This window comes from Erythrolamprus reginae, chromosome Z, assembly GCF_031021105.1.
Source record: "Erythrolamprus reginae isolate rEryReg1 chromosome Z, rEryReg1.hap1, whole genome shotgun sequence".
Lineage (NCBI taxonomy): Eukaryota > Metazoa > Chordata > Lepidosauria > Squamata > Dipsadidae > Erythrolamprus > Erythrolamprus reginae.
Window position 1 is genome coordinate 151,416,870 of NC_091963.1, and position 18,066 is coordinate 151,434,935.

The 18,066-nt window shown below is 48.8% G+C and overlaps 2 protein-coding genes across 2 annotated transcripts in view; one reads left to right on the top strand and one right to left on the bottom strand.

Annotated features, from left to right (window-relative positions):
* LOC139175949 (asialoglycoprotein receptor 1-like) overlaps positions 1-18,066 on the top strand; it is a 579,489-nt gene that overhangs the window by 70,631 nt on the left and 490,792 nt on the right. The window lies entirely within an intron of this gene.
* On the bottom strand, positions 3,796-14,033 carry BCL6B (BCL6B transcription repressor). The gene is made up of 9 exons (XM_070766870.1): positions 13,798-14,033; positions 11,965-12,136; positions 10,680-10,901; positions 9,796-10,191; positions 9,271-9,380; positions 7,507-7,686; positions 7,201-7,331; positions 6,011-6,148; positions 3,796-4,114 (listed from the first exon to the last, which is right to left on the bottom strand). Exons 2-9 carry the CDS (start codon positions 12,129-12,131, stop codon positions 3,983-3,985), a joined length of 1,476 nt encoding a protein of 491 aa, XP_070622971.1. The 5' UTR covers positions 12,132-12,136; positions 13,798-14,033; the 3' UTR covers positions 3,796-3,982.

Sequence of the window (18,066 nt, forward strand, 5' to 3'; positions counted from 1 at the left end):
TTCTTTGTGGTGGCCCCGGCCCTCTGGAATGAACTCCCCCCAGAGATTAGAACTGCCCCCATCCTCCTTGTCTTTCGTAAATTACTCAAGACCCATCTATACCGCCAGGCATGGGGGAGTTGAGACACCTTTCCCCCAGGCTTTTTTATACTTATGTTTGGGTATGTATGTGTTGTTTGCTTTTTAAATATGATAGGGTTTTATGTGCTTTTTAATATTAGATTTGTTTTCGCTGGAATATTGTTTTTATTGTTGTTCTGAGCCGGCCCGAGTCTTCAGAGAGGGGCGGCATACAAATCTAATAAATTGAATTGAATTGAATTGAATTTGCACTGAAAGATGTTGAAAGAAAATGCATAAGCCACACACCCACAGTGTAGTAGCCCTTCACTGGGTGTAACCTCCCCCCCCCCAATTAATCCCCAAAGTCACCCGCTCCGCAGTCCCCCAAAATGAGCAAAATCTGAATTTCCCAAGTTTAGCATTGCAGGAAAAATGACAATTCGTATTAAAATAATGTGAGCTTTATTCATGTGACCCTCCTCCATCCTTTTCATTGCAGCCCCGGCGGATTGAATAAAGGGTGGTGGTCTTTCTTCCAAACTGTATCTCTCCTCCCCCTCCCCCTCCTCCCTCCAGCCTTTGGGGAGGGGTTGTCTCGCTGTTATGACTTTCAAATCCTCCATGTCTCTTTTAATGACCAGTTCAAGGTTGGCCTGCAACCTCAGGCCCTTTTTGCCCAAATCCCATTTTGCAAAAATAAAATAATAATAATAATAATAATAATAAATCAGAGCCAAACAATTCCCATTCTAAACCTACAGGCAGTCCTTGACTTACGACTGGAATAGAGATTAGAATTTGAGGAGGTTTATTATTTATTTATTTATTTATTATTTAGATTTGTATGCCGCCCCTCTCCGCAGACTCGGTTGTTAAGTGAGTCACGCCTGATCCAATGACCTTTGTATTTTGTTGTTAAGCGAATTGGCTGCAGTCCTTAAGTGAATCATACGGTCATTAAGTGAATCGGGCTCCCCCCTCCTTCTTGACTTGGCGTTGCCAGAAGGTCGCAAAAAGGGAGTTACATTGCGACCATTGTAAAGGTGAGTCGGTGACCGAGTGTGTCCAGACTTTGAACTCTGTGACGGTCGTCGGTGTGAAAAACGGTCGTTATCTCTCTCTTTTTTTTCTCAGTGTCGTTGCAACTTTGGATGGACGTTAAATGAACTGTCGTAAATCGAGGACTTCCTGAATTTTCCTGCTAGGAATGCTCTCCTTTTCCTGCCCAGGTTTTGAGCCACCGGTAAAAAGCAGCCATCTTATCAAGACCCTTGAAACCTTACACAGGATGACCCTTAAAGGCGCTAGACCTCAGTGTGTCCCTTCCTTCCTTCCTTCCCGCAGCCTTCTCTCCAAGCAATACCAACCTACTATCCCAGTGATGGCAAACCTTTTTCCCTCGGGTGCCGAAAAAGCATAATCCAAAAGCACCCATAATCCAACGCCTGCAGAGGGCAAAAACAGCTTTCCCTGCCCCCCGGAGGCCCTCTGGAGGCTGGAAACGGCCCAGTAGGCTCGTGTTTTGCCCTCCCCAGGCTCCAAAGGCTTCCCTAGAGTCAGAGGTGGGGTAAAAACTCCCCCATCCTCCTGGAGGTTCTCTGGAGGCCAAAAACACCCTCACGGAGCCTCTGTGCGAGCCAAAAATCAGCTGGCCGGCACCTGCATGAACGTTGGAGCTGAGCTAGGGCAACGGCTTGCGTGCCAGCAGATAGGGCTCCGCCTGCCACCTGTGCCATGCCACCCGTGCCATAGTTTCGCCATCACTGTGCTATCCTATGAAATGGCAAGAGAGGCGCCTTGGCCGAAATTTAAACCTGGCCGCGGGCTGTTGGGAAGAGAGGAACAATAGAAACCAAAATAATAATTAAAAAAAAATGAAAAATAAAATTTCAAATGAAAATAAAAGACAGAAGGCTGGAAAGAAAACATTATTCAGCCAGCAAAATAATGCGGGATAGGGACAGCAGGGAAAGTAAATCAGATATATATCTATACAGTATATTAAAAATAATAATAATAAAGGTAATAAAGCCAAACTATGGTTTAATCAGCCTTCGTTGGCCCAAACCCTCCAGGCATTATCTTCTTTTAACAACCCCATTTTGCCTTTTTGGGGTGGAATCTGGGCAACTGAATGGAGTTAGCAGACTTAGCTCTTTTTCATGGCCGGACGCCATTCCCCGTCGCCAGGACGGAGTTTCGTTTGGCAGATACATTCCCAGAAAGAGAGAGAGAGAAATATCTGCCTCTACCTAGGATCGAACTAGCAGACTCCTGGGAGGGGGGCACTGCTCCACCTCTCAGCTACCACATCGCTCCAAAAAAACCCCTCCAGGCATGTTGGACTACAAACCCCATTGTCCCCAGCTGGACCTATCCTGGAGGTGAAGGATGGCTGTGAGAAGCAACTAAGGAGGGGTGAAACTGGATTAAAATATATTATAGTCGTTTCTGAACTCGGGGCAAAATTGGAGTGGGGGGGTGTTATGGGGAGAGGGGGCATTGCTATATAATGTTAATTGGGCACCTAATGCCCCCCCTCCCTGCTTTCAAATAAACCATCATTTTGGGTTTTAAATCTGGCCTTTCTATTCTACGTTTCTCCACTTTGGCTTCTGAAACGCTGCCTCCCCCCAATCCCAAGTTTTCTGCAAAAAAGGGGAGTGGGCAGATCTCGGAAGTTTATTTTTCTTAAACAGGAAAGAAAGAAAGAAAGAAGGAAGGAAGGAAGGAATAAAGGAAAGAGGGAAGGAATAAAGGAAAGAGGGAAGGGAGAGGAAGAAAGCAAGGAAGGAAGGAAAGAAAGAAAGAAAAAGACGGAAGGAGGAAAGGAAGGATGGAGGAAAGAAGGAGATTTCATAAGATCTTTTGAATGAGCAAAATTCACTGTAGATGTTGTGCCCCCTCCCCCGAACAAATTCAACATTGCAAACACAATACAGGTTGTGTACTATCTGAATTCGGGGGGTGTTTGCGGAATCCGGCCCCTTTCAAAGCCCCCCCACCCCTTCTTCTCCAAAGATGGGGGGTGGGTGAGTGGGGTGTAATTCTGAGACAGCCCCCACCGCCCCCACCGTCCCCGGGAAAGTTAGCCATGAGATTCCCATCACCTCCCACCAACCAGCAGTGGGAAAGATGGGAATTGTAGTTGAAGCTGGAACGAATGAGATTAGAGCCAAGTGCGAGGTGGGGCCAATCATGGTAATGTGGGTCTTTTGGGGCCCCTCCCCTTCCCTCCCCCCTTCTGGAATCTTTCGGATAGTCCTCGACTTACGACCAGAATTTCCATCGCTAGGTGAGGGGGTCATTAAGCGAGTCTCACCCTCTTTTTTTGACCCTCTGCTTTCTCGCAATGGTTAAACCAATCGCTCTGGATGGTAAGTGAGTTTCACCCAATTCTGTGACCTCCTTCTTCTCTCGTGGTGGTTTAAATTGGGCCGGTCCTTAAGCGAATCCTGATTCCACAATGGACTGGGTTGGTTACAACTGTGGGCACCACCAGGATGCTGCGACCGGCGTTAAAGACAACTTGGCGGCCAAGCGCCTGAATTTTTGACCATGAGGATATTGGTAACGGTTGTTAAGGGTGAAAAACAGCCCGAAATCGCCACCCAGAGTCCGGAAGGATTTGGGCGGCTTATAAATCTAAATTAAACTAAATTAAAATTAACTTAAATTTTAATTTATTTAATTAATTAATTTAATTTAATTTAATTTAATTTTCAGGGCCGCTGGGACTTCCGATGGCCACTAAACAAACTGTCGTAAGTTGAGGACCACCTGCACCACAAAAGGGGGAAATATGGGAAAGGCGTAAAGAGGAAATTTCTCCATTCGCAAAACACGTCTGCGTGTTTGAATCCCTTCCTGGCCTGGAAACCAGCAATCGTGGTTTGTGTGACGACGAGGATTCCCGGCCTTAGCAGAGGGTGGCGTAGGGGCCTTCCAGCACCTGGTAGCGGATCTTGGTGTTGGTGACGGCGCCGTGTTTCTGGCGCAGGTGGAGGCGCAGCTGGCTCTTGTGGCGGAAGTGCATGCGGCAATCCTCGCACTGCGGAGAGGAAAGGAGGTGATGGCGGGTCGGTGAGGCGGGCAAAGCAACCGGTCAACTCTTGTAGGTTGCGGCTCTGCTCCGAGACGTTTCGGAACCCAACTAGGGAATATCATCAGTGCTAGAAGGGAGGGGGTTATGTGGGGGGGGGAAGGAACTGTTGAGTCCTTGGTGCTCGCTGACCGTGGTGGGTTTTGCAGACGTTTCATGAGGAGGAAGAGGAGAAAAGAGGAGGAAGAGAAGAGAAAAAGGAGAAAAGAGGAGGAAGAGAAGGAGGAGAAAATAGGAGGAAGAGAAAAAGGAGGAGAAAAGGGGAGGAAGAGAAGGAAGAGAAAAAGGAGAAAAGAGGAGGAAGAAAAGGAAGGAGGAGAAAAGAGGAGGAAGAGAAAAAGGAGGAGAAAAGAGGAGGAAGAGAAGGAAGAGAAAGAGGAGAAAAGAGGAGGAAGAAAAGGAAGGAGGAGAAAAGAGGAGGAAGAGAAGGAAGAGAAAGAGGAGGGGAAAAGAGGAGGAAAAGAAAAAGAAGGAGAAAAGAGGAGGAAGAGAAGGAAGAGAAAAAGGAGAAAAGAGGAGGAAGAAAAGGAAGAGAAAAGGAAGGAGGAGAAAAGAGGAGGAAGAGGATGAGGAGAGGGAAGAGGAACTGTGGGGTCCTTGGTGCTCGTTGACCTTGCAGACGTTTCATGAGCCAACTAGGGAACACTATCAGTGCAACAATGGAGGTGGGGGTTGCACCTTCTAGCACTGATGAGGTTCCCTAGTTGGGTCACAAGATGTCTGCAACAACACAACCAAGCCCAGACAGTATCAAAGACCCCATAGTCCTCCCCCTCCCTTCCTCTCCCTCCTCCTCCTCCTCTCTGCAAACTCCACTCCTTTCTAGCACTGATGGTGTTTAATTGTTGTTTGATGTTTTTGTTTCTTTTAACACACCTCGTTTTGCGTAATTTTTTTGATCTTTTTTTAACTTTTGGAATTTTGCATTTTGACCTTTTTAAAAATTAAGATAAAATTTTTATTTTTAATTTTTTAAAAATTTACTCAGCCCTGCAGTAAACTCTGCAGGGAATTCTAGCAACCAAGCTCAGAAACTACCAGGGACCCTCCCAGTTCCTCCTCCTCCTCACCCCACCACCACCATTACAGCCCTGATGATGTTCCCTAGTCAGGTCACAAAACATCTGTCCAAAAAACCACCCAGCTCGGAGTTTGCCAAAGACAAGATATTTGTCTCCAAATTTCTGCAAATTCGGCCCCAGGAGAGGGTCTAAATTGGAGACCCTAAATTGGATAGAGTCCAATTGGAGTTGGACTGCAGATAAATCCAATCAATCAATCAATCCCATTTTTGTGACGGGGGGGCAGGGGGGAGTGGAGGCCGTGAGATTAATTTCCAGTGACTCCCTTCTACAACGAGGGGCTGCAGTTCAGCACTTCTGCAAAAGTGGAAAACCACGTCCAATTTTTTTTCAAGGGCGGGAGACCCCAACCCAATTTAAACAGGTTAGGAGGAGTTGGTTGTGGTGGGAACTGGGGCATTCTGGGAGTTGAAGCCCACCCACTTAATTGGCCCTTGCTCTAAAACTCCTCCTTGACCATCGCTTCCTCGTCTCATCAAGCCCTGATGACGCTAACTAGCCAGGCAGCGAGACGTCTCCCAGAAGTGAGCCAAACTGTTAAAAAACCCCCAAACCCTCCGATCCTGAACCCTGAGGTCCCCCCACTCAATTCTTCCCCCTCCCTACTCTTCCCTGGAAGACCCCCTACCCTCCGTTCAACCACATGGAGAACTCAGAAAGATGCCCTCCTTTGCCCAGCTATCATGCTCCACCAGCTCCCACTCCCCTAGGTTCTCGCCCCCCCACCAAGGAGGAAAGACCCCCCTCTCATTTCTCTGCTCACGTGATAAGGTTTCTCCCCAGTGTGGATACGGAGGTGGCTTTTGAGGGTCTGCAGGTGCCGAAAACGGGTGCCGCAAGTCGCACATGGATACGGTTTTTCCCCAGTGTGGATCAAGACGTGGGCTCGGAGATGCGCCACCTGGAAAGCGATCCAATGAAGCCACCTTTTGGGTGGGGGGAGCATTTGCGCCCACCCCACCCACTTCCATAGGGCGCATAATCCAGGGGGCAGGGTCCTTACTTTTTCTTACTAGTGCACCGCATGCGCATCTTGACGTTTGGTGTACATGTCTGCATGTCCCCCAGAGTGACTTTTTCCTTCTGCGCATGCGCAGAGGGACAATTTTCCTTCTGTTCATGCAGGCGGGGGTTCCTGCTTACCTTCACTACTGGTGCAGTTCCGTGTGTAGCTCTGGGTGAACGATGCGCAGGTATGCACGCGTATCAGACTAAGATTTGGCTTCTGTGCAGGCGCAGGAAGCAAATCTCACAAGAAGACGTGTGAGCACGCATGATTTCGGTGATTTTTTGTTGCTTCTGCGCATGCTGAAAATCATTGAAATCGCATGCGCCCGTGCGTCCTCTCACAAGATTTTGTTTCCTGTGCATGTGCAGGAGCCAATTCTTGCTCCAAGGTGCACGCCCACCCACCGGTCAATTCAGTTCCTATGGATTTACTAACCACATTTGCTGGAAGTTTGTTCCAAGCATCTACTACTCTTTCAGTCAAATAATATTTTCTTCTCAAGTTGTTTCTGATCTTTCCCCCAAATAACCTCAGATTGTGCCCCCTTGCCCTTGTGTTCACTCTCCTATGAAAAAAACTTCCCTCCTGAATTTTTAAAAATACAATATAATATATTACATATTAAATAATATATGTATATATATTTAATATTTTAAAATGTAAATATTAAATATATTTAAATATTAAATAATATGTATTATTAAATTAATATAATATATTTTTTATATTATAAAAATATGTAACCCAGGGTTGCAAACTCTTGACATGAATGAGAAAACATCTCGAGGGGATAAAACCTTCCAAATTTCAATGGCTGCTGTATCCCTTGAGCAGTTTCTTTTAAAAAAGGAAATTTGGTGGTGGTGGCTGCCATTTTGACTTTTTTGACCTAGGTGGGGCCAACCAATAGGATGTGATTCCCCTGAGTGTATGTGTCTCCTTACCTGTACGAAACAAGACCCGCATATCTCACACTTGTAGGGTTTCTCTCCGGAGTGAATGCGTAAGTGCGTCTTGAGGTTAGCCGGACGGTTAAACTGAGCCCCGCAAATCCCGCAACGGTAGGACTTCTCCCCTGTTGGCAGGAAGACAAGGCTGGCTGGGGGATTCTGGGAACTGAAGTCCACCCGACCGAGGAACAAAACCGCGGGCGTCTCCCCTGCCGTCCAGCCGCAGTACCGCCTACCCACTCTGGTTTTGGCCTTGAGGGTCACACGTGTGTGCCCTTTGCACGCCCTTTGCACGCCCACCTGTGTGCAAGGCTCGGTGGCTGGCCAGGCTCCGCTTGCAACGGAAGGAGGAAGGGCAGGAGTGGCATTTGTAAAGTTTCTCCTCGGCACCTGGGGAGTGGGCTGTGCGGCCCCTCTGCTCTTCTGCCTCTTCCCGGAGATAGTGCAGATCACAGGCCTGGCAGCTGGAGGAGCCACTGTCTGGGGAGCAAGGAAAGGAATAGGCTTTGCTCGGGTCTCTCTCTTTCTCTCTCGCACACATACTCTCCCATTTATCTATCTATATATCTATCTGCCTATCTATCATCTCTATCTATCCATCCGTCCAACCATCCATTATCTGTGTCTATTTATCCCTCCCTCCCTCCATCCACCATCTACATCGTCTATTTTTATTTATCCATCCATCATCGATCTGTCCATCCATCCTTCCTTCCATCCCGCCCTTCCTGTATCTATTCATCCTTCCATCACTCCACCCATCCATCATCTATATCTATCGTGTCATCTGCACCTCTATAACTGTCTGGTTTGGTTCTGCAACTTAACAAGACGGACACGGACTTCAGAGGAGAATCAGAACTGCATAAAAAACAATGGCTGCCAAGCTGCCTTCTATTGAGGACCTAAATACTGCACGAGTCAAAAAGAGGGCGGGGAAATATTTACTGACCCCTCGCATCCTGGACATGAACTGTTTCAACTCCTACCCTCAAATTGTCGCTACAGAGCCCTGCACACCAAGACAACTAGACACAAGAAGAGTTTTTCCCCCGAACGCCATCACTCTGCTAAACCAATAATTCCCTGAACACTGTCAAACTTTTTACTAAATCTGCACTTCTGTTCTACTAGTTTTTCCCATCATTCCTATCATCCTTTTCCTCCCATTCAGGACTATATGTAACTTGTTGCTTGTATCCTAAGATTTTTTTTATTAACATTGGTTGTTTCTTCATTGCTTATTTGACCCCTATGACCATCATGAAGTGTTGTACATGATTCTTGACAAATGTCTCTTTTTCTTTTATGTACACTGAGAGCATATGCACCAAAGACAAATTCCTTGTGTGTCCAATCACACTTGGCCAATAAAGAATTCTAATATATTCTATCCATCCATCCATCCATCATCTATTTTTATTTTTCAATCCATCCATTATCTGTATCTATTCATCCCTCCATTCCATTCATTCATCCATCCATCTATCATATATTTTTAGTTGTCCATCCATCCATCATCTATATATCTCTGTCCATTCATCCAGGTTGAAAGAAAATGCATAAGCCATGCCCACAGTGTGGTAGTCAAAATTTTGGTAGCCCATCACTGCATCCATCCATCCATCATTCCTTTTTATTTGTCCTTCCTTCCGTCCCTCCCTCCCTCCATCCATCATCTATATCTATCTGTCCATTCTTCATCCAACCATCCACCATCTATTTTTATTTGTCCATCCATCCATCCATCCTAGGTGGAAACGTAGACACTCTGCACATGCCTCCCAACCCCTCCTTTCTGTTACAGGCTGGCTGTGGCCAGACCCAAATGCAGAGAGTTCTTGACTTAAACGGCCAGCAACCGTTTCAAAGCTGCAACAGCGCTGGGGAAAAATAAGACTCCTGACGAAGTCTTTCATTTCATTTGAGGCAGAGGAGGGAAAAATGCTTCTCCAACCGGGGGGCCCCTCCCACCCCGCAGATGGGCAATGGATTGCATGGGGGCCACGCTGAGCTCCAGAAAGTGAGGACCCCACCCCTCTTCCTCCCATGTCAATCACTCACCAGGGCTGCAGCCGTCTCCCTGTTGGGCAGAAAGACCCCCGGGGGGTGGAGAAGGGACCATGAGGGATGCCGGGGTGCAAATGGAGCACCAGAGGTCAGCTGGAGGCTTTCTGCAGCATTGAGGGGAGAGCAGCAGTCAGCACAGCACAGATCCTGGGTTCCAAACTTGACGGGGCCCCTAAATACCCCGAATCCCATCTGACGACCTTCTCTTCACCCCGAAGAGGCAGCACCACCCCTAATTCGATGTACCCCCCAATCTTCTCAACTCTGGTGCGAGGGCAGGCACTCCAAAACAGAACCAAGAGCAGGGAAAGACAGGTGATGCAGTCTGCACATGCCCAGGGACTATACCCTCCCGGGGCGACACCCACACACCCCTCCGATTGGGGAACTACACTTCACGGTATCCTCGTCCAGCTGTTAGGGAGCCTGTTTGACCCAATACAGAATTGGAAAAAGCTCTCTGTATGTGCCCAGAGGCCCTCTTGTTACAATGTCGGTGATTGGGGGGGGAGTTCTGACCTGGGGGCGGGGCTTCCTTCTCCAGACCTGCTGGACTCTCCCGCCTCCTCCTCGCCGGATGGGCTTCCCTCTGTCACGGAATTGAGGACGATGAAGCGGTACTTCTTCCAGTTGCAAATTTTCGGGATCGGGGTGCAGCTCCTGGATTCAGCAGGGGAGGCCGGGTGGATCACTGGGAAGAGATCCCCAGCTCCAGGGGATCTGACGGGTGCGGAATCCTTTCCGGAGGAGTAAAAAGATGAGGGCTGCAGGGCCCCGTTGGTGGTGGCTCCTCCTTGGGGAAAAAGAGCCACGACAGAACCTTGTTGCAGTGGTGGTTGGTCTTCCATTGGCCGGGACATTTGGGGGCGCTCCTGGGTGTCCAGGGGGGGTAGCAGGAAGGTGAGCCGGTCGTAACTGTGGGAACCCAAATGGACAAGTTAAGGGGTTCAGGGATCCTCTCCGCCGCCCCCCCCCACCCTCCAATGGTATAGATAATCCTCGACTTACGACTAGAATTGAACCCAAAACCTCTCTTGTTAAAAATTGGATATTTGTTAAAAATGCTGGCTGGGGAATTAAAGCTGGTTAGTTGGAGAATTCTGGGAGTTGAAGTCCAGACATCTTAAAGTAGGAGACCAACTGGTCGAATCCCTTGGCAGGAACCCAATGCTGGCTGGGAACTGTGGGAATTGTAGTCCCCACTCATCCCAAGGGCTCCAGGTTGGCAACCGAGCCTTCTACGATTCTCTCAAGGGCACTTAAATCCCCCAGAAAGGAAAAGAGCCTTCCACCCCACGTTTTTTAAAGCATTTTTTTTTTCAAAAAACCCCTCACTCCAATGGAAGAGTAACCCCTCCCTCTCCATTTTTGAGCCCCCTCCCCAATAAATCCCCCCTGGATACCTGGCCTGGAGGAAGCGGTGACAGCTCTGGACTACATGTTCCATCTGCAAATACGAGGCGGCGACCAGCACCGCGGGCGCCGTGCCCGGACTAAGCAGGAGGCGAGAGGTGTACATAAAATCCAAGAGGGCCTGGAAGCCCACGGGCTCGATGGAGCTGGGCAGGGTCAGCACACTGACTTCGTGGCCTCCGTGGCCCAGGAAAACCGAATAAAAGAAGCCACTGTCGGAAAAAGAAGGAAGGAGAAGTCAGAGGCAGGGGGAGCACCCAGCCGCCTCTGTCTCTGAACAGTTCAAAGAGAGCAGACTACAAATCCCATACACCTCACCTTCCCTCGGGCCTGTGGGCCTGAAGAGGGGAGGGGGAGTCTTAATCCTGCAGGGCTGAGTAAATTTTACAAAAATTAAAAATAAAAATTTTATCTTAATTTTTAAGAAAGTCAAAATGCAAAATTCCAACAATTAAAAAAAGATTAAAAAGGAATGCAAAACGAGTTGTGTTAAAAAAACAACAACATCGAAGGCAAGTCCTCCATTTATGATGATCAAGCCCAAAACGTCCGTTGCTAAGCAAGACATGGCTGAAATCAGCCTTCTCTCGGTTTTAAGGCCTTTCTCGCCAGCGTGGTTAAGCGAATCACTGCCGTTGTTAGGTGAGTCGCCTGGTTGTTTAAGCGAATCCGGCTGGTCAGAAGGTCACAACCCGGGGATCAAGTAATCTCCCCGGGACACGGTGACCATCATAAATATGGGTTAGTCACCAAGCATCTCAAATTTTAATCAGCTGATTGTGTGTGGATATTGCCACAGTTGTATGTGTGAAAAACAGTTGTAAGTCGCTTTTTTTCAGGGCTGATGTGGAAAAGTTGCTGAGTGAACGGTCGTAAGCCAAGGACTTCCTCCTTCTTTTAGATTGGGAATCCCACTTTCTATGTTTCCAGCTATGCAGGAAGCCGCCGCAGGAGTCCTGGGTTCAAACTCTGAACTTTTGTGCCCCTCTCACAGGCGTGGGCTGCTTTGGATAGGACACCGACCTGTGTCCTGTCCAAAGGGCCCCCACCACCACACTTGAGACCCCACCACCACATTTTATCCCAAGGGCCCCCAAACTTCTCAACTTTAAGACTTGGGGGACTTCAACTCCCAGAATTCCCCAGTGGACTAAAAGTCCCAGAATTCCACAAGTCTTAAAAGTTTGCCAAGTGTGAAAACTTCTCCGCTTATCCCTGCTTTGACAGTGCCAACCTCGCTCGTGCCCCCCTGGGCACAGTGGGGGAAATTCTCACCTGCAAGCAGTCAGGACAGCCTTGTGGGCTTGCAAGGGGCAGCCCCCCACCCTTAACGTGACGTCCGTCAGGATCTGTCGCTTACGCAGCTCGTTCAGGTTGGTCAGGACATCGCTGGAGTGGCGAGTGAATTCGCGGACGAAACCGGCAGAGTTGGACCCGGCCATGACTCCTGGGAGGGAGGGAAGAGGGGGGAGAGAGGGGGGCCACTCAGTCCAGGCGGTGCAACTTTGGCGGGGGGACTTCAACTCCCAGAATTCCCCCCGGACAGCTCTTCCCCCACCCTGCATTTTACTTAAGTCAAAATATATTATATTAACCGCATTCCCGCCATCTATTAAGAAAGTTCCACGAGCAAATAAATTAAAAACGCGAGAAAGGTAGGCTAGCGGCATTGATTCTCATCATATTCATGCTGCGTCCTGGTACATCTTTGCTGGCTGGAGCAGGATGGGGCCTTGGAGGTCTTCTAGTCCAGCCCACCTACTTAAGCAGGAGGTCAGACCTATACCGTTTCAGACAGATGGCTGGCCAGTCCGTTTTTAAAAACCTCAAGATTAGAGAGACAGACAGAGAGACATAGTGGGAGAGAGGGAGAGAGGAAGGGAGGGAGGGAAAGAAAGAAAAAGAAAGAAAGAAAGAAGGACAAAGGATGGAAAGAAGGAAAGAAGGAAGGAAGGAAGGAAGAAGGAGGAAGGAAAGAAGGAAGGAAGAAAGAAAGAAAGAAAGAAAGAAGGAGGAAGGATGGAAGGAAGGAAAGAAGGAAGGGAGGAAGGAAGGAAGGAAGAAAGAAAGAAGGAGGAAGGATGGAAGGAAGGAAAGAAGGAAGGAAGGAAGAAGGAGGAAGGAAGGAAGGAAGAAAGGAAGGAAGGAAGAAAGAAGGAGGAAGGAAGGATGGAAGGAAGAAAGAAAGAAAGAAAGAAAGAAAGAAAGAAAGAAAAAGGGAGAGTGAATGAGAGGATCAAAGGGCTGCAAGGGAACTCTAGAGGTCTTCTAGTCCAACCCACTGCAGAAGCAGGAGATCCCATTTCAGACAAATGGCTGGTCAGTCTAGTTTTAAAAACCTCAACATTAGACAGACAGATAGACAGACATAGATTTACGGTAGCTATAGAGCAAAAGATGGAGATAAAGAGAGAGAGAGAGAAAGAAAGAAAACAGAAAGGGAGAGAGAGAGAGAGAGAAAGAAAGGAGAGAGAGAAAGAAGTGTGTGAGAGAAACAAAGGAAGGAAGGAGAAAGAGAGAGAGAGAAAGAAGTGAGAAAGAAAGAAAGAGAGGAAAAGAAGAAAGAAAGAAAGAAAGGAAGGAAGAAAGAAAGAAAGAAAGAAAGAAAGAAAGAAAGAAAGAAAGAAAGAAAGAAAGAAAGAAGGGGGGAGAGAGACAATCAGAGGGTTGGAAAGGATTTCTTGAGGTCATCTAGTCCAACCCTCTGGTCAAGCAGGAGACCTCCCCTATCCCATTTCCAAAAAAGGGCTACTGTCCAATCTCTTCTTTAAAAAGCTCCAGGGATGGAGCACCCACAACTTCTGGGGGCAGGCAGTTCCACTGGCTAACTCTTGGTCAAAACCTAGACTGGATTGCTCTTGGATGAATTCCACTCCTTCAACCCTCCCCCCCCGTCAGCTGATCACACATGGATCTTATGCCCCCCTAGGTTGGTCCCAGCGACTGAAACAAACCAATCCCACCTCCCACCAACAGAACATGGCTTAAGCTACCAAACCAGGTTTGGTTTGTACCAAGTCGCCGGGGCTGTTGAGCGATTCCCCCTGCATCTTTGCCTTCTAGCTGTGAATCCAGTCTCCCCCCAATCCCAACCCCCCCAATACTCACCCCTGTCCTGCAGGGATGACCAGAGGAGCGGGGGGGACGCTGTGTTGCCTGGCACTTGTGGGGGGCTTTGAGCTGGGTTGAGGGGGGGCAGAGATCCAGCTGGACCCCCCCAGTCCCTTCCAGAGCCGCAACCTTCTGAGAACCAGCCTCAAAAGGTGGCTGGCTCCAGCAGGGGTCTTTTATAACATCTGGAGTTGGAGGGGGAGCCGAAATAGGAAGGAAACTGACCGGGTAGCCTTCAGTATAGCCAGGAAGAAGGTGTGGAGACAAAGAGGAGTGGGTTTATTTATAGAGCATTCAGGAAGAAAGGACCCGGAAGGTGCTTAAAGCTCAGGAAACTTTGGCTGGGCATCATGGGCGAGGGGGGGGAGTGTCTCTGCGCAACCCCCTCCCCAGGCGAGATTAACACTTGCTTCCCACCGGCCCTTCCTCAATTATTCTCTCCGATTTTTCTAGACGTTGCCCTGGTTCCTGGTTTCCTTGCATTGTGGGGCCAGAAACGCCTGTGGGGAGAAAGGGCGGGTGTGCTTGTGCATGGCTCTTTGTGTGTGTGTGGTTGTGGGTCTGTGTGCACACGTGTGAGATGCGTAAGGCAGGAAGCACCTGCGCGCATGAGAACATTTCCTACCCAGGCAAAGCTTCCTAGTGTGTTTGGCTGGGAGGGTTTGGGCCCCGTCCCAGAGATGTGGGGGTCAGGGGAGTTCGGGGCTGCTGCCCGGATCTGCCGTTATCCGTTACTAATTTGGGCCTGGAAGATATGAGGTCATGAAGGGAAGCGAGGGGGTCCCGGGGACATGGACCCTCTTTCCTAGCGACAAAACAAGGCCGTATTTTCCCCACGTCGGCAGGTTTCGGGCAGGTGGACTTTGATTCCCAGAATGTCCCAGACAGCGGGCTTTGACGAGAGAACTCCAACTCCCAGAATTCCTTAGGCAGCGGGCTTTAGGATGGGTGGACTTCGATTCCCAGGATTCCCCAATCAGTGTGCTTTAATGGGTGGACTTCAACTCCCAGAATTCCTTAGGTGGCACGCTTTAAAATGGGTGGGCTTTGATTCCCAGAATTGTTAGTCAGCATGATTTAAGGCAGATGGACTTCAACTCCCAGAATTCCCTAGGCAGCATGCTTTAAGATGGGTGGACTCCAACTCCCAGAATTCCCCAGCAGTGTGCTTTAATGGGTGGACTTCGATTCCCAGAATCCCTCAGGCCCAGTTGCGGTCAACCTGCGCACACATCCAGTGGCATTTTCACATGGTGTAGGAATCCAACATCTGAAGAGCAGAGTCACCCTGCAGGCCTGGGGAATTTCGCTGGGAACAAGCCAGGTTTTCCCTGGAAAGGAGGAAACAAGCCTAGACAAGCCGAACTCGGATTCCTCTTGTAACGTCGTCGGTGCCAGGAAAGAAACTCTGGGAAAAGAGACAAGGAGACCGAAACGCTCCTTAAAAATATTCCCGTCTTAAAATAAACCCGTTCAGGGCTCGGCCTTCCCACCCAGCAATTTTCACCAACAATGGTGGTTAGTGGTTGCAGGTTTCTTTTTAATGTCTGTTGCCGCTCGGGAGGAGTTGCAGCAGGGAGCGGCCCTGAGGTTCCCCAAAACTGCAGGCCCAGCAAAAAAAAAAAAAAAAAAAAGAGGGGGGGGGGACAGTTAGGAAACTCAACCGGTTGGAATCCGGCCCATCGGTGGTTTTCAAGGGAGCCGAGCGGCTTTGAAGGCTTCCTGGGCCCGGGAGGGAATGTCGGCAGACGGGCGCCGTGGTTTTTCTGAGGTTGGATTGTTTTTTTCGACCTCCAAAGGGAGAGAAGGCAACCTTGGTGCCGATGGGTTGGGAAGCATGGGCTTGTGGGTCCAACTGGGCCGCCAGTTCCAGGATGGCAGGGTTGAAAGGGATCCTGGAGGTCTTCTAGACTAACCCCCTGCTCAAGCAGGAGACCCAGAGTTGTCCAGCCTTGGCAACTTTTAGATATGATGGACTTCAACTCTCAGAATTCCTAAATGGACTAAAAGTCCCAGATTTCCCCAATCGACTTCTACTTCCAGAATTCCCCAGTGGACTGAAAGTCCCAGAATTCTCCAATTGACTTCAACTCCCAGAATTCCTGAATGGACTAAAAGTCCCACAATTCCCCAGTGGATTCTGGGAGTTTGTATTTGTATTTATTAGATTTGTATGCCACCCCTCTACGAAGTCTGCAAGTCTTCAAGTGGCCGAGGTTAAACCCAGGCCTGGTATTGATACTTTTAGGTAGTCTTTGACCTACAATCATTCGCTTAGTGACCGTTCAAACTTCCAGCGGCACTCCAAGAACAGACTTACGACCGTTTTTCACACTTAACAACCATTGGATCCACTCTCTGGTCCTGCGATCAAAATTTAGAGGCTCGGCAGCTGGCGTGTACTTAAGGCCGATTGCAGAGTCCCAGAGATCACACAATTCCAGGGTGTGTGGGTGTGTTTGCGGCCTTCTGACCATCCAAGCCAACGGGGGGGGGGGGGGGAGCCGTATTCTTGCTCCTGCAGCGATCCCCCTAATAACCCTGGCCGACAGGTTGCAAAAGGAGGCAAAAGTCACTTCTGTTCTCGCTTAGCAGCTAAAATTTTGGTCTCAACGGTGGCAGGGATTTGAACCCGGGATTTTTCCTCCAGAGCACATTCACCTCCCCCCCGACACCCATTGCTCTAAGCACTGCACCACATTGCCAATGCTGGAGCATGAGCGTTGCAGTGCGGGCACCACACCATAAGGCGTATCTGCGAAAGGGCTGGACTCCCGCCAAGAGTGATTAAAGAGAGCCGCTCGGGCGATAAGGCTGGCCATGCGCCATGCACCTTCCATGCACCGCAATACAGGAGGAGGAGAGCTGACGCAGAAGGGCCCTTTCCAAACTCCAGATCATTACGAGGGTCTCCTGGGCAGTCTGCACATGCTCCACCTTAGAATACGGTACAGCTAGTCCTTGACTTATGACCACAACCGAATACGTGAAATTTGTTCAGGGGGAGTTCTCCCCCGTTTTCTCTCCAGCATTTATTAAGCGAATCACCGCTGTTGTTAAATGAGGAAACTTGTAAATATAAATAACAGAAAGTCCTCATTTTATGTCCACAATGGAGCCCTCGATGTTTCTGACGCTAAGTGAGACACATTGTTAGCTGAGCCTCGCTCCGTTTTATGACCTTCCTTGCCATGGTGGTGGTGGTGGTGGTGGTGGTGGTTGTTGTTGTTGTTGTTATTATTATTATTATGTCAGTACAACACAGCAAACGAGATCACTATGCTGAATGTCGTGTTTCATCACTAGTCGGGAGCTTCCCAAGCACCTACGACTGATTATTATTATTATTATTATTATTATTATTATTATTATTATTATGTCAATACAAGACAGCAAACGAGATCACTATGCTGGATTTCGTATTTCATCACCAGTCGGTTCGCTTCTCAAGCACCTAGGACTGCTTCTTCTTCTTCTTCTTATTATTATTATTATTATTATTATTATTATTATTATTTATTAGATTTGTATGCCGCCCCTCTCTGTAGACTCGGGTTGTTAAGAGAGTGACCCGGTCGTTAAGCAAATCTGGTCCCCCCCCCCTCCCCTGCTGACTTTGCTTGGGCAGAGGTCTCAAACAGGGACCGCGCGACCGTCGTAAATACGACCCACCAGCCAAACATCCAAATGTCAATCAGAACGCTGAAACGCTAAGTCTGAAAAAATGGTCGTAGGTCACTTTTCTCGGTGCCATCATAACTTAGAACGGTCACTAAACAAACGGTTGAAAATTGAGGAATACCTGTAACAGAAACGGAAGGGACCTGGGAGGCCATCCAGTCTAACCCCCCCGCCCCACCCACACTCGAGCGGGAAGGTCTATCCAGGGAGTCCTCAACTTATAACCCCTCATTTACCAACATTGAAAAAAGGGACTCACGACCCCTTTTCACACTTAACGACCGTCGCAGCCTCTCCCTCCGTGGTCACGTGATCGAAATTAAACCCCCCCCCCAACAACTGATTCGTATTTACGACGGCTGAGGCCGATGTTCCGATGAGCCAAGATTCACTTAACAACCATGTCACTAAGTAACCGCCTGGAGGGAAGCTTGGGAGGGAGGAAGATGGAAGAGGGAGAGCAAAGGAGGGGGGGGTCTATCTCCCCTCCCTTGCAATATTGCCCCCCCCACCCTCAGCAACTCCCAGGGATTTGTAGAAGCAAAAATTCCAGACACACAAAATACCGACATTCACACTCACACC